This window comes from Equus asinus, chromosome 4 (genome assembly GCF_041296235.1).
Source record: "Equus asinus isolate D_3611 breed Donkey chromosome 4, EquAss-T2T_v2, whole genome shotgun sequence".
Taxonomy (NCBI): Eukaryota; Metazoa; Chordata; class Mammalia; order Perissodactyla; family Equidae; genus Equus; species Equus asinus.
Genome location: NC_091793.1, coordinates 91,880,446 through 91,907,743, shown reverse-complemented (window position 1 = coordinate 91,907,743; position 27,298 = coordinate 91,880,446). Strand labels below are relative to the sequence as shown.

The 27,298-nt window shown below is 39.6% G+C and overlaps 1 protein-coding gene across 9 annotated transcripts in view; it reads right to left on the bottom strand.

Annotated features, from left to right (window-relative positions):
• The window catches only part of LYPD6 (LY6/PLAUR domain containing 6), a 128,307-nt gene that overhangs the window by 12,170 nt on the left and 88,839 nt on the right, over positions 1 to 27,298 (bottom strand). For 7 of the 9 annotated variants that reach the window (XR_011502805.1, XR_006526927.2, XM_070507706.1 and 4 more), the window contains 2 exons: positions 18,898 to 19,073; positions 11,588 to 11,686 (listed from right to left, as the gene is read on the bottom strand). Coding sequence is in view for 7 of the 9 variants with exons in the window: in XM_044768940.2 (XP_044624875.2) it covers positions 11,588 to 11,686; positions 18,898 to 19,073 (275 nt within the window). In the remaining 2 variants the exon portion in view is untranslated. Of the gene's footprint in view, positions 1 to 11,587; positions 11,687 to 18,897; positions 19,074 to 23,379; positions 23,537 to 25,553; positions 25,604 to 27,298 lie in introns of those variants that run through there. The other 2 variants (XM_070507703.1, XM_044768939.2) reach the window with 2 other exon arrangements.

Genomic DNA, 27,298 nt, shown 5'->3' with positions numbered 1-27,298 from the left:
GTTAATTCTTCTTTAAAAACGGGATAGAATTCTCCAGTGAAATCATCTGGCCTGGAGATTTCTTCTTTGGGAGATTTTAAATTACAAATCTATTTTTCTTAATAGCTATAGAGCTCTTCACATTTATCTATTTAATGTTGGGCGAATTTTGGTAGCTTGCGTTTTTTGAGGTATGGTCTATTTCATCTAAGTTGTCAAACTTACGTTTGTAAAATTGTTCACAGTATTCCTTTATTATCCTACATTTTTCCATTTATTTTTGCTCATCTTTATTATTTTCTTTATTCTGCTTAGTTTTGTTGTGTTTATTTCAGATGTCCTTTTTTCTAAAAATAGAAAAAAAGAGTATTAGGGATTATTGGATTATTAGGGAGCTTAGATTATTGATTTTCCTCTTTTATAACGTATGCATTTAGTGCTGCAAATTTCTCTCTCAGCATGGCTTTTGCTGTCTCCCACAAATTTTGATATGTTATATTTTCATTTTCATTTGGTTCACTGTCTTTTTATATTTCCCTTAAGACTTCATGTTTGATTCATGGATTATTTAGAAGTGTGTTGTTTAGTTTCCAAGAGTTTGATGATCTTCCTGTTATCTTTCTGTTATTGATTTCCAGTTTGATCCCATTGTGTCAGAGAGCACACTCTGTATGATTTCCATTTTTAAAATTTTGTTAAGGTTTGTTTTATGGCCAAAGATAGGGTTTATTCTGGTATATGTTCCATGGACACTTGAAAAGAACGTGTATTCTGCTGTCATTGGGTGGAGTAGTCTATAAATGTCAATTAGATCCTGTTGGTTGATTATATTGTTGAGTTCTTTTATATCCTTGTGGGTTTTCTGTTTAGCCGTCTATCTAATTGTTGAGTTTTGCTGAAGTCTCCAACTAAAATTGTAGATTCATCTGTTTCTCCTTTCATTTCTATCATTCTTTTTCACATATTTTTCAGGTCTGTTACTTGGTGCATACACATTTAAGACTGCTATGTCTTCTTGGTGGTTGATCCTTTTATCATTATATAATGTTCCTCTCTGCCTCTAGTAATTTTTTTTTATTCTGAAGGCTTTTGATTAATGTTTACAAGATATATTTTTTCCATCCTTTTACTTTCAATTTGCCTACAGCATTACATTTGAAGTGAGTTTCTTGCAGATGGCATATAGTTGAGTCATGTGTTTTAAAACACTCTGCCAAACCATTTCTTTAAATTTTATGTTTAGTGTAATTATTTATATGGTAAGGCTTAATTCTACCATTTTAATTTTTGTTTTATGTTTGTTCTATTTTTTTGTCACTCTATTTTGTTTTTCCTGCATTCTTGTTGGTTACTTAAATATTTCTTAGAATTCCATTTTGATTTATCTGTAGTGTTTTTGAGTATATCTCTTTGTAAAAATTCTCTTTAGCAGTTGCTCTAGGTATTAAATTATATGCATAACTTATCAGTCTGTTGAAATCATCATCTTATCTCTTCAAGGGAAGTGTAGAAATCTTTCTCTTTATGTCCTATTAACCTCACTTGTTTACCATAACATTATTTTAAATAGTCCTCTATATACATTCAGAACCACATGAGACAGCATTATAACTTTTGCTTTACCATCAAACATAACTTAGAAAACTCAAGAGAAGGACAGTTGTATCGTTTTGTAAAAGACATATTTTTGCTTACCGTGTTCTTTCTTCCTTTCTGATGTTCCAAGGTTCCTTCTTTTATCATTTCTTTTCTGCACAGAGAATTTACTTTAACCATTGTAGGGTAAGTCTGCTGGTGGCAAATTCTCTTAGTTTTCCTTCATCTGAGAATGTCTTTGTTTCCCACTTCCTTCCTAAAGGATATTTTCTCTGGATGTGGGATTCTACATTGACTTTTTTTCTTCCAACACCTGAAAAATGCTGTGCCATTTCTTTCTGTCTTCCATGGTTTCTGATAAGAACTTTTCTGTTGTTCAAATAATTTTTCTCCTATAAGGTGTTCTTTCTCTCTTGCTGTTTCAATATTTTTTCTTGGTTTTTAGTTTCAGAAGTTTGACGATTATGTGTCTTTGTGTGGATTTCTCTAGTCAGTTTTATCCCCTTTGGGATTCACACAGCTTCTTGAATCTGCAAGTTTATCTTTTGCCAAATTTGGAAAGTTTCATCCTGTATTTCTTTGAGTAATTTTTTCAGCTCTGCCCTCTTTCTACTCTTGAGACTCCAATGACACTCTATTAAATCTTTTGTTGTATCCCCACAGATCCCTGAAGCTGAGTTCATTTTTTTTTCAGTCTAGTTTTTCTGTTTTTCAGATTTAGTAATTTCTATTGTTCCACCTTCCAGTTCACTGATTCTTTCCTCTATCTCTTCCATTCTGCTATTGAGTTTTTATTTCCATTACTGTATTTTAGAGTTCTGAAATTTCTATTTGGTTCTTCTTATATTTTCTATTTCTTTGCTGATATTTTACTGTTTCATTTGTTTGTTCAAGTGTGTTTGTAATTACTCATTGAAACATTTTTATATGGTTTCTTTGAATCCTTGTTAGGTAATTCTAACATCTTTTTATCTCAGTGTTGGTATCTATTAATTGCCATTTTTCATTCTGTTTGAGATCTTCCTGGTATGACAAATGATTTTTGATTAAACCTAGACATGTTGGTATTATGCAATGACATTCTTGATCTTATTTAAACCTTCCATTTTAGCTGACTTCCTCTGACACAGTCCCAGAAGGGGAAGGAAGGGGTGCTGCCTCATTACTGCTAGGTCGAGGTAGAAGACCAGGTTCTCCACTGTGTCCCCTTTCACACCTGAGAGGGATCCCCTCATGATTTCTGGGTGGAAGTGGGATTTCCAGTTCCCTGCTAGGTTTCCTATGATACCATCCTGGCTGAGAGTGGTAGAAGTGCCTTGTTAATGATCCCCACGTGGCCTCTACTGATGCCACAAGGCGTGTGTGTGGCCTCATTACCATTGGGCACTGGTGAAGTTCTGACTCTCCATGAGGCCTCCTCCAACACAATCTCAGAAGTGCCAGGGAGAACCACCTCATTATTGTTGGATGGAGGTAGAAGTCCAGGCCCCCAACATGGTCTCTACTGACACCATTTGGGGCAGGCCTCATTCCCATCCAGGGGCAAAAAAAGTCTCCTACTCATCCTTCTCTGACACCACCCCAGGGAAGGTTGGTGTGTTTCATTACAGCCTGTTGAGGGTAGAAGTCTAGGCCCTCTATCAAGCCTCTGCTGGCATGGGTGGGGTTACAATTTTTTTCTGTGGTGTTTGGCTGGGGTAGGGCGGTTATTGCCTAGTTTTCTGTCTTTCTAGGCTGCCTCCTTCTTGGTCTTCTGGCTACAGAGAGAAAATTTTTGTTGAAATTTATTTTCTTGGTGCCTGCGGCCTTTCCAGGTTGCCAGTGTCTTCATCTCTAAGTCTGGAATATATAAGGCAAAAAGAAAACCCAGAGAACTCCCCACTGAATCATTCCATGGATCTTGAGGTCCTTAGCTATTCTGCTTTTTTCTATCCATCTTTCAGAGTCTTTTTTTCTTTCTTTAATGTATATAATGTTCAGGAGTTTTAGTTGTTCTTAGCAGGAGGAACAGAAAAGTACATCTACTTCATCATTTCAGAAGCCCTCAGCACTTCTGACATTTGGGGCTAGATAATTGTTTTTCAGGACTGACCTGTGCAGTTAGGATATTTAGCAGCATCTATGGCCTCTTCCCACTAAATGCCATTAGCACCCACAATTGTGACAACCAAAAATGTCCCCAGATGTCCCTTGGGGGAAAAAAATCACCCCCAGTTAAGATCCACTGTTCTAGATTATAATCTTCTTGAGAATAAGGCCCATTCTTGTTCATGTCTGCCTTCTCTCCAGTATATAGAACAGGGCTTTGCACAATATAGCAGGCACTTAATACATTAAGAATAGAGATGGATGGGTAAGGATACATTTATCTGAGCTCTTCAACTCAAAGTTGAACCAAATTAAAGCATTTTAGTTTAGTTCTATGAAATCTATAACATCTCTTCCATTTCTGGAATTTTGAATGGTATAATCAAATTTGAAAGTGAAATAACACTATATCTCAACCAGAAGTGCAACTTTCACATAGTATAACTACTTTGGAAAATTGTTTGCCAGGATCTACTAAATCTAAACCTAAACATACTCTATGAATCAGCAATTTCATCCCTAAATATATCTCCAACAGAAATGATAAGTACTATAACATTCATAGAAGAACTATCTATACCAAAAAAACCCTGGAAACTATAAAAATGCCCAGTGGTAGAATGAATAAATAAATTATGGCATATATTCACACAGCAATGAGAATGAGTGGACTACAAGTAGGTCTAACAGAATGGATGAATCTCCCATAATATTGAGTGAAAGAAGTCAGACACAAAATAGTATATACTGCATGATTCCATTTCTATTAAAGAACCCAATAAGAGGCAAAACTAATCTATGCTATTGGAAATCATGAGGATAACCATATTAGCTGGCTGGGGCTGCCTTAACAAAGTAGCATAGACTGGGTGGCTTAAACAGCAGAAATTTTTTTTCACAGTTCTGGAGGCTGGAAGTCCAAGGCCAAGGTGTCAGCAAGGTTAAGTTCTTCTGAGGCCTCTCTCCTTGGCTTGCACATGGGTATCTTCTCCCTGTTTCTTTACATGGTCTTTCCTCTGTGTATGTCTGTGTCCTACTTTCTTCTTCTTATAAAGACACCAGTCATACTGGATTAGAATCCACCCTAATGACATAATTTAACCTCAATTATCTCTTCAAAGCCCCTCTATTCATATACAGTCACTTTTAGTGGTACTGGAGGTTAGGACTTCAACATACAAATTTGGGGTGGAAGGACACAATTCAATCCATAACAATATCCTTGGTGGTAGGGACAGTGACAGAAAACAGACATGCAAGAAGCTTCTGAGCCGCTGAAAGTGGTCAATTTCTTAATCTGAGCACTGCTTTCATGGTGTGCTCAATTTGTGAAAATTCATCATGCACTATTCTGTATGTATGTTATATTTCAATTATAAGTTCAGTTAAATGAAAGTGAAAGAAAAAAGAATCCAAGATGAAAGAAAACAGACTTATGAAAAGGATGAACTACAAAATGAGCTGCAGTTAAGCTGAATTATTTAAAGTGTACCCTAATAAGGAATTATCACATGGTCTCTGGTACCCAGGCATCAGATTAATCTCTTGGCTTTCTTAGTCCTATCAATTACTCTCCGGAGACCCCTAAAAAAATACTTTTTTCCCTTCTTGTCCTAAGTAAGAAATTTTTCAAGGCAGAAATTAAAAATAACTAAATACTCATCATCCTGATTGAGTCATGACTGCTCTCCTTTAGCCTGCAGTCAGCGTCTCGTGAAGAAATTGCCAAACAGATACTTCCCTCTTTTTAAAAAAAGACCGTCCACACCTCTTAAGGACAGGTGACACACTCACTTGAGGAAACTCTCTTTTAAAGCAAATCACTGAAATTCAGAAAGTAATGTGCTTATTACCAGACAAAGGCCAAAAAGGTGGATGGGAAAGCATGTAAATGCAGTGCAAGTAAACCAGACTTTACAGTGGACAGTAATTAAAAGCGGTAAGGCAAAACCATCAAATGGCTGCTTCCTACCTGAGGCCACTGTGCTAACAGAAAACACCTGGACAAAAACACTGTGAACTGGAGTAGGTTAGATGCTCTCAGAGTACAAAAAAAATCTTGTTTAGGTTGCTAGTAGTACTTTTGGTTAGAAAACTGCTGGAAAAATTCTAATTAAAGAGTAAATCTGAGAATTACAATGCCAGCTGAGATGGAGTGGCGTATACCTTCTTACCAAGAAATGGTACAACAAAATTAAAATAGTCCGATAAAATAAAAATAACAACAAAAATCTGTGTGAAAGCATAGGCGAGCCACCAGGGCAAATAGGATTGGTGGAGCAAGATACCAGCGAAATGAACGCATTGAGTTGAGCTTGGCATTCTCTAGCTGTTCTTCCCTCGAGGCACCTGCTGATTCAAAAGGAGCACAAGTGGAGGGGCGAAGAAGCCAGGCAGAAAGCTGGGCGAAGGGGCAGAGAAGCTGAGCTGGGCCTCTGTCAGTCTTAAGGGGATTGGGAGGCACAAACAGGAACTCAGAGCTTGTAGGGCAGCTGGAGAGAAGGAAAGTACAGAGAAAGGAGGCTGACAGTCTCAGTAAAGAATTCTAGGCTGGCAGTCATTTACTTTCACCACTTTAAAAATGTCATTCCATTAACTTCTAGCTTCTAGTGTTTCTGTCAATACTAAGTGTTGACAAGGTTGTGTAGTAACTGGCACTCTCAGCCACTGCTGGGGAGAGTATAAATTGGCACAGCAAGTCTGGAAAACAGGTAGGAAGGATCCGGTAAAGCCAAAGCGTTATGTGCTGCATGCCCGGCAACCCTGCTCCCTGGGACAGACCGAGCAGAAATGCGTACACACGTGACCAAAAGACATGCACAAGGATGCTCAGAGCATTCAAAACCTGGAAACAACCCCAAGGTCCATCAACAGTGGGGTGGATTCATTTTACTGTACTTACATAATGATCTACTATACATCTGTGAGAAAGAATGACTTTGCTATTCACAAAGCCATGGCTGAATTTCACATATAGAATGTGGGAAAGAAAGGAGTTCATTCTGCATGGTTCCATTTATATAAAGCTCAGTGACAGCAGTCACAATTGTGTTACCTTTGGGAGGTTCAGTGTAATGACTCGGGGATCCCGGTAGCCTTCTGGGGTTCTATTGCTCAACACAGCTGACAGACACACAGCTTGTTCACTTTGTGGAAATTCAACAAGCTGTGCACTTATGATCTGTTCACTTTCTGGTATGTATATCAAACTTTAACAAACTTATTTTAAAAAAAGGAGGAAGTCTAAGACTATCATTTAGCAATATCATCTGAACATATCTCATTACACAGCAGCCACAAGTATTGGATGACATATAACCCATACCTTTTGTAAATGTACAGATGAACTCTCCAGAAAGTAAGGGAAATCCCAGGGGCCAACACTGGGTAAGGTATTGATTTTTTCACCCTGGGGGTCGGGGGGACTGTTAATAGATAAACTATAAGAAGATGCAAGGCCTTGGGTCCTTACGGGGTTTACAGCTAGAGTAGAGATCCCTGTATAGTGATAGAAACGCTGAAGGGCTTATATCCTAAGTGTAAGATTGCCTAAAAGGAAAAAAAATCCAGCTTTAGGTAAAGTAAAACAAAAAGGTTGTCTGTCTCAGCCTGGGCTCTGTCTGAAAAAAAGTCAACAATAAAGAAGGCTTTCCTGACAATTTGTAACCACGGGGCTTGTCTTCAGTTGAGCTGGGGATCACATTTATATTTCCTGCTTACACCAGATAATGTATATAGAAACAGTCGTCAAGGGACATGCCCAGCTTTTTCTTCACTTTCACAGAAAAATAGTGAGCAGCACAGAAGCTAGAACCAAAAGGATACGTGCCCCTCTATCTTAAGATTTCTCTTGGTCTAATTTTATATCAGCAATAACTTTGAAAGAAGGTTCTGCCTCAGAGGGAGGCATCTGCACTTCATAATTAAGAAGGAACATAAAATCCTTGGCGGCTTAGGTATCCTCCTAAGAATAAGCCTTTTAAAAAACTGTAATGTTTTTGACTTGACATTTAATTCCACAGACTCTTAATAAACACTTATACTCTCAAGGAGCTTTTAATCTTGTAGCACAGAGAAAAGTCACAGGCAAAACCACATGGATCTGAGCATGTGACACTCAACTCTTGTTTTCCTTCATGAGTCCCTTCAAGTGCTCCCTCATATAAAATGATTTCAAGATCCTTTCCCATTCTGGTTCACAAAGTCAAGAAAACTGCACAGATTTATAATGGGTGGTTGATGAAATTAAGGTTATTGCAAAGGAAGTGCTCAGGGACCAAAGATGAAATGGAAGCCCAGCAAATGAAGCAATGAGAGTCCATTATGGAGGGCATCTTAAATTCTCATTTCTAGGGAGGGAGTATGGTACCATGAATCTGTAAGTGCCAGAGGTAATAACAGTGTGATAAAGGAGGAAGTACTTACAAACATATTTTGAAACTAAGAGTGATGGGGAACCTGAGTTACCTAGAAGTGGCTGGCTGAAGCCACCACTGCTGGTCAGAGCAATTCTAGTTAGGGCAAGGCTTTCTTGATGCTTACTTGACCAAATGATGATTCACAATAACACTGTTGAACCTGTAAGCAAGCTTAGCCTCAGCCACTAAGTCTCTGTGTGCATCCACATGACTGAAGTTAGCTTTTGAAGATTCTTGAAATTCAGGCCATCCCCTAAGCAACTTGGGATGTGAGCTTATTCCATAGAGATAAGGTTAAATACATGAAATGATTTTTTTCACTTTCAACAAGTTACTTTCACGTCATATGATAATTAAAACCTATATATATCACAAAATAAACAAAAAACCAGGGATGTCCCAGAAAGCTGGATGTCTTTCCATAGCAGCTACTGAGCTGCCCTTCCTAAGCCTGTTGGTAATCCTATAGCTGCTTCAAATGAACTAATAACAAACAGGAAAAACAAATATAGGGTTAGTCAGTAGATTTCAGCAATTAGAAACATTTTATATTTTAATCTAATAATAATGGCATTATTTTCATTATTCGTACAATCTGGAGAAAACCCAGAGGAAAGGCAAGGTGGCTCATGAGAAACGTGGCTGGTCAAGAAAGAAACTGAGCATGGCTTCATCTCTTCTCGCTTTAGTCCTCACTCCTTACCTGATGTCCAAGGCCCCACAAAACAACCTGGCTCCATGACTCTACCCCTACTATTGTTCGACATAAACTAGTTGCCCTACCCAGTTCAGGTCTCTCCAAATCCACTAAACTTGGGGAACCCTGTCTCCATGCCTTTGTTCTGAGTGACTTCCTGGAAGACACACCCTCTTCAACCTTTACCTCTATTGCCCACTTGTTGGGCTGCTGCCATCTTTCCAGCCCATGATACTGTCACTGGCCACCTCAGCCCCCAAGTAGCAATTCTTCCCTTAAACTGCCACAGCATTTAATGCCATGTTTCATCTGGCGCTTGCCTGTGTCCTGCTATTTTGACACTTGATATGTTCAGATCTTATCTCCCCAGCTAAACTGCCTGTTCCTTGAAAGAAGAAACCAGATTCTGATCTTTCACTGCATGGTCCCCCAAACGGCCTGGCATGGTTGTTCTGTGTCATGAACCTGAGGGCATAACTTTCCATTTATCTTTAAAAATTTAAGGACAAAAAGATAAAAGTGGGAGGAAAATAAAAGGGAAAAGAAGAAATTGTGTCAAGATCTCTGATACTGTTAGGTATCTGTACACTAGAAGGATAGATTTGACCTCAAATGAAAGCATCAAGATGGAACTTACTCAAAAAAAAAAAAAAAGAAGAAGAAAAGAAAGATGGAACTTTCTCTTTTTCTGAGAGGAATTTAAGCTGAGTGCTACTGGCCCCTGGTTTTTCTTTGTGACAGAGACATACTTGTGGACCACCAGACTTGGACTGGACCTCTAAGAATTATGACCCAAAGTCCAAGAGAGCACCGAGTCACAATGCTCCCTTTCCTCTGCATCATCTCTGCTAGGGCAACACTGAGAGAACACTGCCCCGTTTCCTGTACAGCAGCTCTGGCCAGTGGCAACAGTTTCAAAAGCAAATCTGCCAGCTTTGTCCCAGCAGGAACCAGCACAAAGGTTACTGGCTAAACAAGCAAATTATCCTGTTTTTGTCCAGAATCACTGTTTACAGTGGTTCTCAAATTTTGCTGCATATTAAAACCACCTGGGGAGCTTGTAAAAATCCTTATGCCTGGCTGCACCCCATGCCATTTAAATATGAATCTCTGGGAATGGACCCAGGCATCAGTGTTTTAAAATTTCACCCCTTCATTTCAATGTTCCGTCAAGTTTGAGAAGCAGTGGTTTAACCAGGTCCATCAGCAACCTACCAAAACGTTCGTTCTGCAGTGATGTTAGAAAACTCTGGCTCATTCCGAAATGAGCACGTGACTGCAGAAGGCAATGTGGACAGGACTTATCTTTGATTACCCAGATGGCTGGATATCTAGCTTGTGACTAAGCCAATCTTTAGTTTCTCCATATTTTTCTCTTCCCTGTGATCTTTCCCATTAGCATGTCTACCTCCAAGTAAACAAGAGGAATCTAGCAATGACAACACTACATTTCACTTTCTAGTACTGGGGAGACAAGCTCCCAGGTGTTCTTGCCTGTGACTGTTCATTAGAATCACCTGGGATATTTAAAAACACGCATGCAGGGCCCTCATCTCAGAGATGCTGGCTCAATTTGTGTAGAGCTGTGGTTCTTAATACATGATGTGCACACCAGCAGCATCTGCGTCACTTGGGAATGCTTGAGAAACTCAAATTCTCAGGCCCAATCTCAGACTTGCTGAATCAGAAACTTGGAAGAAGGGAGGGCAGAGGGAGGCAGAAATTTGTGTTTTAATAAGTCCTCCAGAGAATGATGATCATGCTCAAGTCAGAGAACCACTGGTATAGGCAGGCACAGGTTCCAGTGATTCTGAAAAGACCCACAGGTGTTCCTACTGGGTAACCTAGGTGGGGACTCATGGGGTTAAATAGTACTGGCTTAGGTAGATGACACTTGTCTCTTAATTGCAGTTTCCATGCTCTCCCAATGTCCAGTCATCCGGGAGACACAAAGTGCCATTCACTGGGCTGAGGATGAGAGCTCTTGCATTACGTTGAAAAAAACAGATTTGGTGTTGGTGTGTTCAGTCATTTGAACAACTGAATTAGATCAGCAGCGAAGCCCATCTCACCACTTGCTCAAACATTTGTCAATAAAATGCTCTGTCCAAATCATCTCCCCATCAACTGAAGCGACTTTTCTCCAAAAATAAAACAGACAATTAACAGTGACTCCATAGCCAAATATAACCTCCTCTTTAATTCAATAGGATAAATGAGATATGATATGAATACGAAGCATCTCCTTCATTTTGAAATGGGCCTTTGAGTTGAAATTTCATGCTTCGATGGGCATCCAGCTCACCCTTCAAAGAGAACTTAATAGTTTAAAAAGCTCAGGGTTTTTATTGTGCAGTGATGACATTCAGAATTCTAGCTTTCATGCAGTCTCAGGATAGAAGAAGCCTCTGGCAAGCTATGTAATAAATGGAGTCTTTATATGAACATCGATTTATACTTTACATAAAGGAAGTTACTATGCAGTGACTAACGCTTCCAAGAGTGGATTACAGGCCGATTGTTCTCTTCTCGTCCTGCATTTGGCTGGGACTGGGGCTGGGAAGTATCTCACCTCTTTTGGAGCTCCAACAATGCTTCACGAGAAAGGGGGCAATCCTATGGATCAGTTCATGTCTCTGAGTCTCTGATGATAAGTTATTGGTGTGGTATGAAAGATCTACTCTCAGCTTTAGACAAGAGAAGCGGTTGAGATGGCAAGCATGCCTCTCTCTCTGCATGTGTCAGAGTCAGCAGGGCTTTTCACTCATGGACAGCTCTGGGGACCCCAATCTGTCTACTGAGAGTTTACCTCGAGGACAATAGATGTCTGGAGCCCATCGGTTGCACTCATAATTGTCTGCCGCCTTTTCACAGGTGAAACACTTAAATCCACCAGGATATGGTGTGGCTACAAAAAGGATCAAGAGAAAAGATTAACATTTTAGACTGAGCACAGAATCTTGAATTGTGAAGTGAGACATTTTCATTTTTTTAAAAGGATTCTCAAGATAGCCTGGCAGTTTCTTAAAAAACTAAACATGCAACTACCATATGATTCAGCAATTGCACTCTTGGGCATTTACCCCTGAAAAATGAAAACTCACACAAAAAATCTATACAAATCTTTACAGCAACTTTATTCATAATAGCCAAAAACTGAAAACCACCCAGACGTCCTTTAAAGGGTGTATGGTTAAACAAACTATGGTATATCCATACTATGGAATACTAGTCAGCAATAAAAATGAACTATTAATACATTTAACAACATGGATGAATTTCCAGGGAATTATGCTGAATGAAAAAAGTCAGTCCCAAAAGGTTATATGCTGTAACATGATTCCATTTAGGTAATATTTTTAAAATGAGGAAATTTTAGAAATGGAGGAAAGATTAGTGGTTTCCAGGTGTTAAGGATGGGAATGGTAGTAGGGAGGATTAGAGGGAGGTGGGTGTGAGGCCAACAGGAGGAATCCTTGTGTCGCTGAAACTGTTTAGTGTCTTGACTTGGTAGTGGATACACAAACCTACATGTGATAAAATCATGTAGAAATAAATACACACACACACACACACACACACAATACACACAAATGAACACATGCAAAACTGGGGAGGTCTGAATAAGACTGGTGGATTGACATATCAATGTCAATAACCTGGTTATGTTATTATTCTACAGTCTTTCAAAATGTTCCCACTGGCAGAAATTGGGTAAAATATACACAGAATCCGTCTACATTATTTCTTACTTTTGAATCTACAATTATCTCAATACAAATTTCAACTAAAAAAGGCACTCTGGCTTTCCAACAATTTATTTTTGTGTCAACTTATGTAGGCATGTCAACATGTAAATATAAATAATAGGTTCAATCATTAAAAATCTTCTGATGTTTGACCATTCTTTACCTACAAAATTGGCAATTTCTTTGGTTCAATCTAATATTTTTATTGGTCAGATGTGACATGGTTAAGACTTCCTGGGAATGGTAAGTATCAGCTAAGAGGAGAGTCTTCATTGCTAAAATACATGCTGTCTGTGCAGAGGTGACCCTCCTAAGGGGCCTCTCAGGCCCATGTCCAATGTCCAGTGTCCAATGGGGTAGCATGCTGAGGACACGTGGGGATGTGGATGCACTACAGGGTCCCAGCTCCAGCCCAAGGGATGCATAATTCCAAGAAGCCCTCCTATTGATCCCCTGCTCTCCTCACCCGAGTCATCTCTTCCTGCCTTCCTACGAGACCGTCCTCCAGGTTCTTGTATTCCTCGCCCTGCATCTACGCTCAGGTGGGAGGCATCCCATGAGTCATGCTCCAGAGAGGGCCCAGCACACCAGGCCTCCTTGGCATTTAAGGACAAGGATCCACAGGGAATGTCAGGCCTTCTCACCAACAGTGAGAAGGCTGTGTTACTGGCTGCTTAGCACTAATCATTTGCTTGCTTTGCTGCTTAGAGTGTTGCCTTTCATAAACAGAACTTGTGTTTTGGGGTTTTTTTTTTAATTTGTAAAATTACCTGGCTTCTTTGAAAGCTGCAAACACTCAGACACTTCATCTGCAGGAGCCAAGTGTTCGCCCTCACAGATGGCTGAGCCTGCATTTCCCACTGGCGGAAATAATCATCTCAGGGTAAATTGCTTTGCCCACATGGAACCAATTAAGTATGTTATCAAAAATAAATGAAGGAGGAGGCAGCAGCTTAAGGCCAGAATTATGGGCCAGATATAACTTTGATTTTCACCTTGCCTCGAACAGCTGCCCATCCGTGCACTTTCTTCAAATATTTCATAGAGCCAACTCTGATAATATCCTAACATGAGCAAAAGTCAAAAACTGTCTAAAAAAGACAGCTAACTGGACCTTTTTCTGGGCCCATTTGAGAGTTCTATGTTCCTCCAAGTAGTTGATGACTCAAATTCATAAACAGAATGATGGTGAGTACATGGGTCGTTTTAGAAAATAAGGAATGGAAAGCAGCTGAGACATAGCCATACAACTGCTTCTTACCAACGAGGAAATTTCACCAGGGCTAAACATGCTCTCCTTCCCATGGAATTATAATAAAACAGAAGTAAACTATTTTGTAAAACTACACACAAATAATTTTCATATCTCCACATCCCACCACCCAGATAGATGGGTTACATTTGAGTTAAAATATTCTAGTTTAGGTCAGTACATGCCTGAAGAATTCAAAACAAACAAGTTCTTCTATTCTAAAGCCATTCAATATTCTCATGGACATTTTAATTAGCTTGCTTTCATAAATAACATTATGAGAAAAACCATATGAAATTTTTAAGAAATTATCATGATAGGATACATTACAAAATAGTTTCACAATCAATTTTAAAATAGTTAATATACAAATACGTTTAAAAGATAGAACTTTAAAATAGTTGGTAGAATTATCAAAGTAGGAGTTTTGAAAAAACGATGTGAAAAACTTGTCAAAGAACAGCGTTTCTCAAAAAATGATCATATTCGCCAGGGTTTATGACTGCAAGCTAGCCGTACCACTTCAGCTTGCATGATTAATTCACCGGAGCATCCAATTTTTTCTGTCACTGCAGCCAGTAAAACTTCCAGCTGGAATGTTGGATTCGTTATTCCTGGAAACTGTCCCATCAAAGAAATAAATTAAGAACTTTGAATGAAGATTGACGATCCAGCCATTCCAAGAATAAACTTATGGAGAACCTAGCATTAATAAGTTCTAGTGTTCCCAAATTTGGATCATTTAATAGACTCTTCAGAATTATCTTTTACAAGACTAGTGGCATATTACATCAAATACTGTCATTTCTTATACAAGTAGGCCTGAACTCTGAAATTAACTCAAAGTATTTCAAAATTTAAACAGATATACGAGCTAAAAAACTATGGTAGCAAAATAATCCTTTGTTTCAAAACACTTATGCCTGGATGTGTTTATCAGTTTGTATCATTGGCAATTAACTAAATAATCTCATTTTTGGTGAGTTTTAATCTACAACTTCATATCTGTGTGCATGTTGGACAACCGTTTAATATTTGCCTGTGGGAACTCGTATTTACATCTGGGCAGGTAGCCCTGATGCGTGAATAATCAAACCCTTTTCGGTGACAAATCTCTGTAAACAGACTCAGCTTTAAGTCAGTAATTATAGAAAAATAGCAAATAATGGTTAAATGCTTACCTCTGGAAATATTTAGCCAACAATACGGTCTACAGATGAACAACTATCTCCAGTAACTTGCTAATTGATACTGCATCTGATAAAGAAGTCTTTTTCAAAAAGAACAGAAAGAGGTTCCTAAGAGATGTGCTATTTTGCTCTTTGTTACTTCAAAGCACTACAGAGCAAGTAGAGTTTCAAATCGTTGTGGCCCCAGCTGTGAATGAATCTAATTTGGCTCTTGATCACAGAGTTAGTACTCTGTATTTCAGTGCATAAGTCCTTGGTCCCTCAAGAGAAGATGATTGTAAAGAAAAAAAGAAATCCCAAAGTGCCAGTTACTTCCTGTAACATAATCTGTCCATTAACTCTCATGGTCAGTCGTAGTTCAACCGACCGTAATGCATTTGTAAGGCATCGGAAAAGATTTCCTCTCTGTTTCCATCGCTTGGAACTTTTGCCTGGACAAAGGCCTTCAGTCACCAAAACTGTGGTGAGAAAAGAATCTTGTTTTGAAAGGTATGCTGATGTGTAATGCATCCAAACTTTTTTCATTCTTGCCAAATTAATTTCCATTGCTTTTGGAAACTGGATACAAATATAAAATTTCTAGAAATCTAATAAATTGATCTTCCTTCTCAGTCCACTTGGCAACAAAATATTGTCAGTACAACTTTATTACCATGAACATATTTCTGACAGAAACGCATTTCTTAGTACCTTTCTAGAAAATGCCCTCATTCCCTAAGATTGACGTAGTATAGAATTGTGAAAAAATTTCCTCGGCCCTCTGTCTGGGCACAAGCAAGCTCCCCCTGCAGCGATATAGTCTTTGGTCCGCTTGATTAAGGAAAAACTCAGAATATTCAACCAAAGAAAAGTTAGATTCTTCAGGACAGGTTTCTATTACAGGGAAAGAAATGGAGGCCAAGAACAACGTGGAGCCACTTGGGATGTTGAATTCTGCTATCTTGTGTGATGTCTAACAATCAAATAAGTAGCTCCATTTCTTGTAATACTAACTCCTGTTTTGAAGGTTTTTATTAGTCTATAGTACTTTAATCATGACTAGGAAGAAAGTCACCATTTTTCACAAGAAAAAAGAAAAGAATACAAATGATAGAAAATCATGTTATTGAGGACAGTGCCTCAAGTTTGAAAGCCATCAAGTTTATTTCTTTGAAAGGCTTAGAAACTTCAAAGATCAGGGAACCAGAGAGCAAAGAAGATTAGTCATGGGAGGCTGAACTTTCCCAACCCGGGTTCCAATCTCACCCTACTTATTATCTCCGAGGGCTGTGTGCCGCCCATGAGAAATGAGGTTATGTTTGTCTGGCATAGAAAACTTGTGTTTCTTCTTACGTCTCCAGCATCACCACATCTCTCCTTGGGCAGGTTCCGAGCTGTATCTAACATTAAAGACATCTGGCTCACTCGCCAACCCCAAGAAAGCTGTTTGTGCCTCCATCTACAAAGTGAGGCAATTATATTAACAATTCAAAATCAAAATAATTCCACATTTCCTTCATATATTTTTTATAGTCTGTGTTCTACAGAAACCTGCTTATTTGTAGAAAGATCGCTCCATCTGAACATGGTCTAGTGAGTGCTGCTCAAGGGCAGAAGACCATGACTGCTTAAAGAGTCAAAGTGTAAAAACAAGCAAACAAACAGCAAAAACTTTTGAAATAGGGCAGAGAAGTGTAAAGCTAACTCTGCTTTAAAGTGGGCAGAATAAACAAAGTTCTGGTCAAGTAGGAACCATGGATAGTAACTTCAGTCCAGCAAGAACTTAGACTCCTCAGGACCAGTAGTGGACACTCTGAAAGAGAACTCAGCCCAGACCTCCTGGTGAATTGTCTACGTACAATCTAGCTTAGGAACGACTTCTATCCTTCTCCCTATTTCAAGATCATGTCAGAAAACTCCATCAATTCTTTCCATGTGGAGAGTTCTTTTTAATCAAGCCATGGCTCTGTTTAATTAACATAGATTACATGAACAGAACTTTTCCACTAACTTCTAAAGAGCAGAAGTGATTGCCCCTCTGGCCTGACAGAGTTCATTCTTCAAAGATCCCATTCTGAAATGGACTTTACAACTGGGGGCCCACTCAACCCGGGCACTGACCCACCAGACCACTGAGGCAGAAGTCGTATGTGTGTTTGTTTTGTTCTTGTTCACTTCCATTCAATCCCTTTGATTTCCTTGCCACTCTGTGTATTCAATCACTGGCTCAGAGAAGGCCAGGCAGGGCCAGTTTTGCCGCCCAGGGACTACTGAGTCTGTCACTGAAGAGGGCAAAATATCCCACAGAAGCCGGAAGTTCCAGCAACCAAACCTAAGAGACTGAAATCCAGGTTTGTGTTCACCACACCTGATAAAAAAGCAGTGTTGTTTGGAGAAAAGAACAATGCAATCCTGGGAAACAAGCAAGTATCAAAGCTCCTTGTTTTCATGAATGTTACTCAAACTAAACAGGCCTGCAAAAACAAGCAGCCAGATAATCTTTCCGCACAATTAGCCAGTAGGCACCAGCCTATCCTGGTGAATGCGTACGACAGCAATAAGTCTAAAGGAGCTTTTGCTGCCTGTCAAAAGTATATCTGGAGTGAAAAAATTAAAGCGACAGGTTTTCAGCGCCCTCAGTTTGTCTAAGCCAATTACAACAGGAACATAATAAACAACAAGCATCCGATCACCTATTATGTACGTGCCTAGTATTTTACAGATATTAGTTCTAGTCCACAAAATAACGCTACAGGGTATGTATGATTTCATCCACCTTAGAAATGTGCGCAATGACTTAAAAAGATTCCACTAACATTTATTGAGCGTTTACTATGGCTCCCACTCAGTGCTAAGGGCTTTGTATGCATTATTTTATTTAATCTTCATAAGGTTAGGGAATCGATTTCAAGTCAAAAGGCTAGGAAGCAGCTGAGCTAGTTGCTGACCCAAGGTTGGGTGGACTCCAAGCCCCTGTGTATTCCTCGGACCACCTCTCCTCTGAACCAGAACTTGTAGATGTTAAATATTCTAACAGTGTGGCATGGAAGGAGTCCAAGTGGCTGCCTTGGCTTTGTAATCTGTAAGATCCTCAAAAGCAAGGGCTATGTTTTATTTGCCTTTATACTTTTCATATCTATCGCAATCCTTGACACACAGTAGACACTCAAAAAATGTTTGCTGCACAGAACATTTCAGAAGAGTCAGCACCACAGTCGGGGCTAATGCTAAAGGTCAGCACACACACAGTTACCAGTTCTCACCACCACGGGGCAATCCAGAAGAGGATTCAAATAAAAATAAAAGAGACGAAATAAATACAGAGATGGGAACCTAAAGAGGCAGTAAAACTGCTGTGTTTTCCAAAATGTGATCCTTTGAATATCAGCAGCAGAAGCCCCTGAAATTCTAGCCGAAAGCAAAAATACTTGGGGACAGCTCCAGATATATGCAATCAGACACTCTAGAGAAGGGATTTGGGCATCTACATTATTAGGCACTCCCTAGACAATTCTTAAATGCAGGAAACCCTAAGGGATAGGGGATAGGAAGTCGTGGGAGGCAATTATGTTGAAACTGAGAATTAGATGCAGTGACAGGAAGACCAGCTACTATCTTCCCTATAAAGGGCTGATCTTTTACACCTTCCTCTGGGACATGGTGGTTCATTTTGATAACTGACTGGCTGGCACAAGTCAAAGGGAAGGGTGGTCAGAATCAGAGCAATTGTGTAGGGAACAGGAAAAAAAAGCCTAATAATTTGCCTTAAAATAAACACCCTATAAAAAGGGGAGGGTAAAATACACAGCATCTTTGGTAGCGCCTGCACCCCTCAATTAAATCACCAAAGACTTCCCCCACAGTGAAGGCTGCCTTCTCCTGGCCATTTTTCAACTCATGTCTTATTCAAAGTAAAGTGACATTTCTGCAGCGAAGAGAATGGTCTTACTTGAAGGATGGAGGTAGATAATGTCTTTCACTGTGAAGTCTCGGGATTGAGTGGCTTTCAGACAATCAGCCAGCAGGCTCAGGAGCAGGAGCCAGGCCAGGGCAGGGCCAGATTCCATGTCACTCATACAGGGCGCCCAGAAGCGGGGACTCAGGACGACGAGAGAGAACTCGAACCTGAAATATGAAGCAAGATTCATCTCAGTGTCCAACTCGAGAAAGCTATGGGAGACTTGGCTGAGATCTCGTGTTGGTGGAATGGGTTGGGGAGGGACAGGGAGCCGAGGGCACGAGGAATCGGGCAGACATGGAGAGAAACTTTATAAAGGGTAATTTCAGAGCACTTAGAAAATTCCAGCCCAAATCTATTCTTAATCAGGTTGCTCAAGCTTCACTGGTAGAAGTCCCCTCTAATATCCAGCAGAGATGGTATCAAGAGAGATTGAATTTTAATGAAATCCAGCTATTTTTGCCAGGAAGCCAGGCGATGGCTGCCAGAATGCAACCATAAATAAGTCAGGTACCACAGCTCACAAGCATTCCCTTGATAAGGGTGAAGGCCAGACACACGAGTGCAGCCTTATGGGGCCATGTTGCCCATCCAGAGTTGTACAGGGTAGGCTTTCAGACTTGGAAAAAAATCCAAAATGTAGGGAAATTGGCTTCTCCCAAACCAAAAAGTACCTTTATAGCTCAAAATCTCCTTAACACAACATATTGGCTGGGTACTATTGAAGTCCTTTGTACGTATCATTCTGTCCTCCTACCAACCCTATGAGTGAAAAACATACATACAAGCTAGGCACTATCAATATCCCATTTTGAGTAAACTGAAGTCTAGCAAATAAGTAGGGGAGTTGATTCAAACTCAGGCCGTCTGGCCATCGAGTCCACCTTTTTAAACACTAGGTGATACTGTGTTCTTCCAGAGACCGTTCTGAGGTATATACACAAAAAGTGATGAAATGAGATCAAGGTACCACTGTGGCAGTAAGCAATCATCATTATACCTGCTATTCCAATTCTGTCCTTTTCAATTAAAATCGAGGGCAGTAAACTTTTTTACTTGGGTTGAATTGTCCAGTTTACTTAGGATGTAGACTTTTATCTTCATTTCTATGTGCTATTCGCTTGCCCTCTTACTGTTTTCCTATAGTCTGTTCCTCGTGTTCTGCTGTTTTCCAAATATCATCATTCGATTGCCAAGGCAAGGGGTCAAGTTAGACATTCACTTCATTTTAAACAGGAGGAAAAAACATAATTTGGACATTTTGTTTATAAGTTTTAATACAAATATTTACTGGGATTTTTTTAAACAGTATAAATAATTCTAAAATTATTTTGTCAGAACAATAGGCCAAGAGTAAATATATTACAAAGCAAAATCAAGAGAGAAAATCAGTATGGACTAATTGGATATTAGAATATACTACAGAGTAATATTAATCAAAACAGAATGATAGAAAATGTAAAAATGGATACAGAAAATGGAACAGTCTAAGGAGCTCAGAAATAGACATAACTATTTACAAGATACAAGCAACTTTTCAAAATTATGAAACAGAAAAATATTAAATGGATAATATTATGATAACTTGATTAAAAACTGTGAAAAAGATTAACTGAAACCAAACAATGCACGATACACTAACATTAGCTCCAGATGGATTGGTGTGTTCATTATTTTTTAAAAAATTAGACAAACTATTAGGAAATAGAGTAGAATTCTTATTGCCCTGTACCAGCTTGATGATGCCAACCTTGCCAATTTCATGCTCACAACACCATCTTCCGTTTACAGTTTGGTTCCTCCAAGCAAAATCTGCATTCAGGAAAAGAATAAGCTGCTTGTTCACTTAATAATTGTGACTGCCAGGCACTGTGCTGGGAATCTGGTTGAACAATATGATGAGAAAATAAAGAAACAAATATCAAAGATATCTTTCCCTTGCTGAGTGACAGAGACAAACATTGTCTCATCTTAAATGAACGCAATAGTGCTTCCTTGGACATCCATTCTGGTCAGGTGAGGCTCTGTGGAAACCTGAGAGCATTGTAGCAACATCCCCATCTCCTGACAATCTGAGGGAGGGCTCAGTTTGAGAGGGGTGGTGAAGAAAGCTATCTGGTTTTATTTTGATATAATGTAACATTCAGTATCAACTAGTTGCCAACCTAAGTTTTTTTAAATGTGAAACGTGATGTCAACACCAGTGCTTCACATATATCAAACAATGTAAGTGGCACATTTTCATTAAAGCATTTCTCAACCAGAGTATTCCTTCTGGTTATTGATTTAAAAGTCTCCCTTGGCACAATACTTGCACTAAACATTATGTATTACTTAATGTCATCTGAAATTAACCTTACTACAACCTCTGCGGCATGGCTACGCAGCCTCCATTTTCACAGCCTGTGTTTAATATGTTTAAGTAACATACAGAGGTGAAGGGCTAGATGCTTGGGTTTGAAGCCTTGCTCCAACACTTTCTTGCTGTGCAATCTTAAAACAGTTACTTAACCACTTGGAGCCTCAGTTTTTTAATCTGAAAAATGAGGATCATAATACTACCTACCTCAAAAGTTTATGATGAGAATTAAATGAGTTGACATATGTAAAGCACTAAAACAGTGAAATAGCGTCTGTCACACAGTAAACGCCTTGTAATATTTCCCAGTATTTTTACTAGTCATGCATCGCTTAACAACAGAGATACATTCTGAGAAATGAGTCATTAGGTGATTTCGTTGTTGTGCAAACATCATAGAGCATACTTACACAAACCTAGATGATCTAGCCTACTACACACCTAGGCCATATGGTACTAATCTTATGGACCACTGCCATACATGCAGTCTGCTGTGGACCAAAACATCGTTATGCAGTGCCTGACTGTATTATTGTTCAAAATCAGTCAATATAGTTTCCTAAGTGAAAGTAAAACATGGTGTAATTAACTTTGGTACAACATATGGCTCACTTTCCTTAAATCAGAAAAATATGAAAATTCCCAAAACTAGCAAGTATGACAAATCATAATCCATACGTCTCCTGCACCCCAACATCTGCCCCCTGACCAGCCACGCAGGGACTAAGCTGGTGGGAGGGAAGGGGAGGGGACCTCCTGCCACCAGCATTTTAATATTGCTGAGGCTCATGCAGGCCCAGGTGACATCCTGCTATCCCTCGTCAATGAAGCAAACAGATGGATGCTGCCCTTCTTACACTCTCCCCTCTCCGCAGGCTACCCTACCAGGCCTGTGTTCCACCCCTATGATCCTTACACACTGCTGTAGGTAGATTTTACCTGTATAAAAGATGCTGGGAGAGCAGAGGTCACGAGCACATCACCTCACATCCCTTCCGAGTACCTGTCTGTGTGCGCATGCTCACACACGCTACTTACGGTGAAGAATCATGGATTAAGTGAAAGCAACCATTTCCTTCACTAAAGGAGATCAGCTCTACTTACCACAGCAAAGGGCAAGCCTGATTCTTCAGACCTGACTTGTTTAGTGCAATTTTCAAATCTAGGGGGTTCAACAATTTTTAATCATGAATTTTATGTATTTAACGGAGAATTTCCAAATTCTTAAAGTCGTTGAAACTTTATTATCCCAACACATTTTACTCATGAAATTATTCTCTTCTTCAGGAAAAAAACAAGTATGTATTTCTAGGCTTATATATGATTAGAAAAATGACTGAAAGGATAGACACCAAAATGCCGTGGGATTTAAGATAATTTTAATGTTCTTTTTGCTTAATTTGCTTGCTCAAAAATTTTGGATGAGCGTGTATTACTTTTATAAAAAGGAAAATGGTTTTTTGAAAAATAATGCTCTTCGAAGAATGAGTTTGACAAAATAATTTTACTTTTTTTTTTTTAAGATTTTATTTTTTCCTTTTTCTCCCCAAAGCCCCCCGGTACATAGTTGTATATTCTTTGTTGTGGGTCTTTCTAGTTGTGGCATGTGGGACGCTGCCTCAGCGTGGTTTGATGAGCAGTGTCATGTCTGCGCCCAGGATTCGAACCAACGAAACACTGGGCCGCCTGCAGCGGAGCGCGCGAACTTAACCGCTCGGCCACGGGGCCAGCCCCAAATAATTTTACTTTTTATGCACAAATAAAAGTCAGCTTTTCTCCTAAGGCCAATGAGCATAGGCTCAAAAATGCCCTGTCTCTCCTAAAATAATAGAATCAACATCGGACAGAATGTTGTCTCTTGCCTTCTTTTACCAAGCTCTTCCCTTAGTGTCATAGCCCAGGCTCTTCATAGCAGAATCTGGGGCAAAGACTAAAGGTGCTCAGACTTCATTTGAGAGGAACAAGCCCAAGACAATGAGGGTGAAGGTGAGGAGAAAGAGAGAAAGGTAGAATGAAGCTAGAAAACACAGAGCAACGTGATCCTAGGTCACTACGCTGCTCACCACTTCACAAGAAGCCACAACGAGACACAGGATTCCAAGGAAGACCCGCACCTTAGAGCAGTCCATGGAAGAAGGAAGGAGGGAGAACTTGTCAGCCTGGTGCCTTCCTGTCTCTTGTTTCCCATTGATCAAGGTTCACTCTACAAAGAACTCACTCCCCTCCATTGCAGCAGCCACACTGGAGGGGCAACTCAGTGTGGCTGGACCTCTGTCCAAAAAAGAAAAAGAAGGGACCCGTCACAGCAACCTGAGAAAATACTCAAGGTTTGTCTCTAGGGCATGTGTTATTAATCCTTGTAAATATCACATTGCTTTTTGTTTTTTCAAGATCTGATATTTTTATATTACTTAAAAAAAATTTTATTGAGATAAAATTTATCATTTTAAAATAATACAATTCAGTGGGGTTTTTTGTATATTCATAACATTGTGCAACCATCACCTAGTCCAGGACACTTCCTTCACCCCAAAAAGAAATCTTGTACCCACTAAGTCAATCCCAATTCCCTCCTCTCCCCACTCCCTGGCAAACACTAATCTACTTTCTGTCTCTACGGATTTGCCCTTTGGGAATATTTTGTGTAAATGGAACCATAGAACATACAATCTTTTGTGTCCGGCTTCTTTCTCTCAGTATAATGTTTTCAAGGTTCATCCATGTTGTAGCATGAATCAGTAAACCATTCCCTTTTATGGCCAAATAAGATTTCATTGTTTGGACATACCACCTTGGTTTATCCATTCATCAGTTAGTTGATAAACCTATGGGTGGTTCCCACTTTTAAGCTATTGTGAATAATGCTATTAACATTCATGTACAAATTTTGGGAGGACTTAAGTTTTCCATTTTCTGGAGTATACACCTAAGAGTGGAATTGCTGGGCCTTTGGTAACTCTAGGTTTAGCTTTTTGAGGAACTGCCAAATAGTTGTCCACTGTGGCTGCACCATTTTACATTCCCATCAGCAAAACATCAGTGTTCCAATTTCTCCACATTGTCACCAACGCTTATTTTCATTAAAATTTTTTTTATTATAGCCATCCTAGTGAGTGTGGAGTGGTATCTCACTGTGAGTTTGATTTGCATTTCTGAAGTGACTAATGATGCTGAACATCTTTTCGTGTGCTTACTGGCTATTTGTCTATCTTCTTTGGAGTAATGTCTATTCAAATCCGTTGCTCATTTTTTTTTTTTAATGAATTCACTTCCAGACCTTACATTCCAGAGGCCTGCCCTGACTTTTTTTCCCCAAAGATTGGCACCTGAGCCATCTGTTGCCAATCTTTTTTTTTTTTTCCTTCTTCTCCCTGAAGACCCCCAGTACATAGTTGTATATTGTAGTTGTGGTCCTTCTGGTTGTACTATGTGGGACGCCACCTCAGCATGGTCTGGTGGGCAGTGCCTGAGTTATAAGACTTCTTTCTGTATCCTGGACTCTTGACTGTTTGCAGATAGATGATTTGCAAATGATCTCTCCCTTTCTCTCTGTTGACTTTTCACTTTCTTGATGGTGTCCTTTGACACACACAAGCTTTTAATTTTGATGAAGCCCACACATTGCTTTTTATAAGTATAGATTTTGTTCCCTTATACAAGTTAAGCCCAAAGAAGACTAAATAAAAAGATCTGCATGCGATGCAAAGTAAAAGAACTTGTCTACTTCACAGTAGCCTGGGCTATATTTTCCACCTCTCTTTTCCATGAGAAAAACAGGATGGGCAGGACTATTTATTAATATCCTGACTGCTTACATTCCTGCAGTAAATCATGAAGCACCACTCACCTATTAGTAATTTCTAGGAACTGAAAAATGAAAGATAAGTGACATGCATTCACAATTAAACTAGTTGTTACTGAATTACAGGCTCCATTTTACAGGGATGTATCTTTTCTGTACAGGTTCTCAGCAGTTGATGGAGCTTTAATCCCTAAACCCCACAAATACGATGCTGGACATGCTTAAATAATAAGAAGGGTCTTTTCTAGGACTTTTCCTTGGAGTCCACTGTGCCTTTGGATTGGTCTAGACATTTAGAAAAGATGCTGCGTTTCCATTTTATGCACTGCTATTTGAATATGCACTGAGGATTCCATCCCCAACTATGGCTCTCTTTATGAAGAAGTACACTCTCATTTTCACAGCTCTGTGACCTTTCATTTGTTATTTATGAGCTTTTGCAAATCTAATACCACTCTGACAGATTTAATTTGTGCTCTAAATTACCTCTGCATGAGTTACTCAACTGCTGGTTTTATTCCAATGGATTACTTGCTACATTCTGAAACAGAAAAAAAAAATTAGTTTCAGATCTATTAGACTTTCTCCACTTGGGAGAAACTTGAAAACAGCTGCATTCTTATTTTCACTCCAGGGTACAAGATAGGATAAAGGAGGATTTCTACACTACTCAGAGAGGCAAAGTGAGAGGACCACAACCCAGGTGAGGTTTTACAAATCCACATCCTAATTACTATTTCATGTAGAGTTCATAAAATTAGATACTCCCAACTCCTTACACTGGTCACTAGAAGACAATTAAGTAATTCTGGAAGCTACATTGACTGAGGTACCAAGGACTAAATGACCACACCTCAGTCTTAAATCAATATATAAGCAATTATGAAATAGAGAACAAATGCAAAGCTAAATATTTTTCCCTGCTATTCGTAGTGAAATTTGAAATGCCTAGTACGAGAGCAAAATGGAATTCTGGAGCCTGAAAGATCATGACAAATCTTGACTTAATTTTCAATATGTATAGACTAGGCTTGGTGATGCCTTAATGACCTGAAAAAGTTAACTCAGCTCCCAAAAGTATAAACTGAAGGCACGTCCACACAACTATCTATTTAAATATATCATTCTGACCACACTACCTTTCTCACAATTTGAGAATTGCTCATAATATATGGTGGTTTTAAAACATGTCTGCAAATTTGTTGACATGTCTCCATTGAGAGGTGGGGTCTACATTCTTTCCTCTTGATTTTGGGCGAACCTAATTGACTAGCTGACCAGAGCATGGAGGAAATAACACTGTGTGACTTTCAAAGCTGGGTCATAGAAGGTGACTCAACTTATAGCTGGTGTTCTGGAACACTCACACTGAAGCCATATAAGCAGTCCGAGTGCCCGGAGGGCCATGCTGTGAGGAAGCCCAAGTGAGCCACACAGAGCTACGGAGGCTTCACAGCTGAGACCCCAGCTGCTCCAGCCCCCTCTCCCCTCCCCTCTGTTCCAGCTCTGGCCACTGTCTGACTGCAACTGCATGGAGACTTCAAGCAAGAACTGCCTAGCCAAGCCCTTCCTGCATTCCTGACCCACAGAAAGCACGAGAAATAAATAAAATGACTGTTACTGCTTTATGCCACTCCATTTTGTGGGGATTTGTTATGTAACTATAGTTATCTGGAATATAAGGAAGTGGAGCAGGAGAGCTAACTAGGAATTATAGTTCTGCTCATGAAGATAATTCCATTTTTCACACTGGTTGCAAGGTACAGAAATCCAAATTAAACAGGCTGTAAACAAAACTGAGGGGAAAGAAGGAGGGGATAGAATTTTACTGTCTCACCTGACTCAAGTTTGGACATGGCTGGACTTTCAACCCTGTTATCCGGAATTTCCATCCCTCAAAGCTGCTTCGTCCCCTCTCTTTGCCTTTCTCTTTCAGGGCTCCCCAAACTTGCCACCAGCAGCTTGAGAAGAATTCCCAGGGAGTCTCTTTCCCAACCATTCCAGAAAAAGTCCTTAAAAAGGTGGGAAGTCCATCCTTGGACCATAATGTTCAGGGGAATGTGGCATTTCAATTGGCCAGGGCTGGCCAGTCACTAGCATGTCACTGGAACAAACACAGAGTGTAAATTTCATGGAAATCACATGGTTTGAGAACAGGGGAGGTATTGGTTTCCCAAAGGAAAATCTAGGTGTTGTCATGTGAAGCAATACTGGATGTTGGGCTAGCAAAA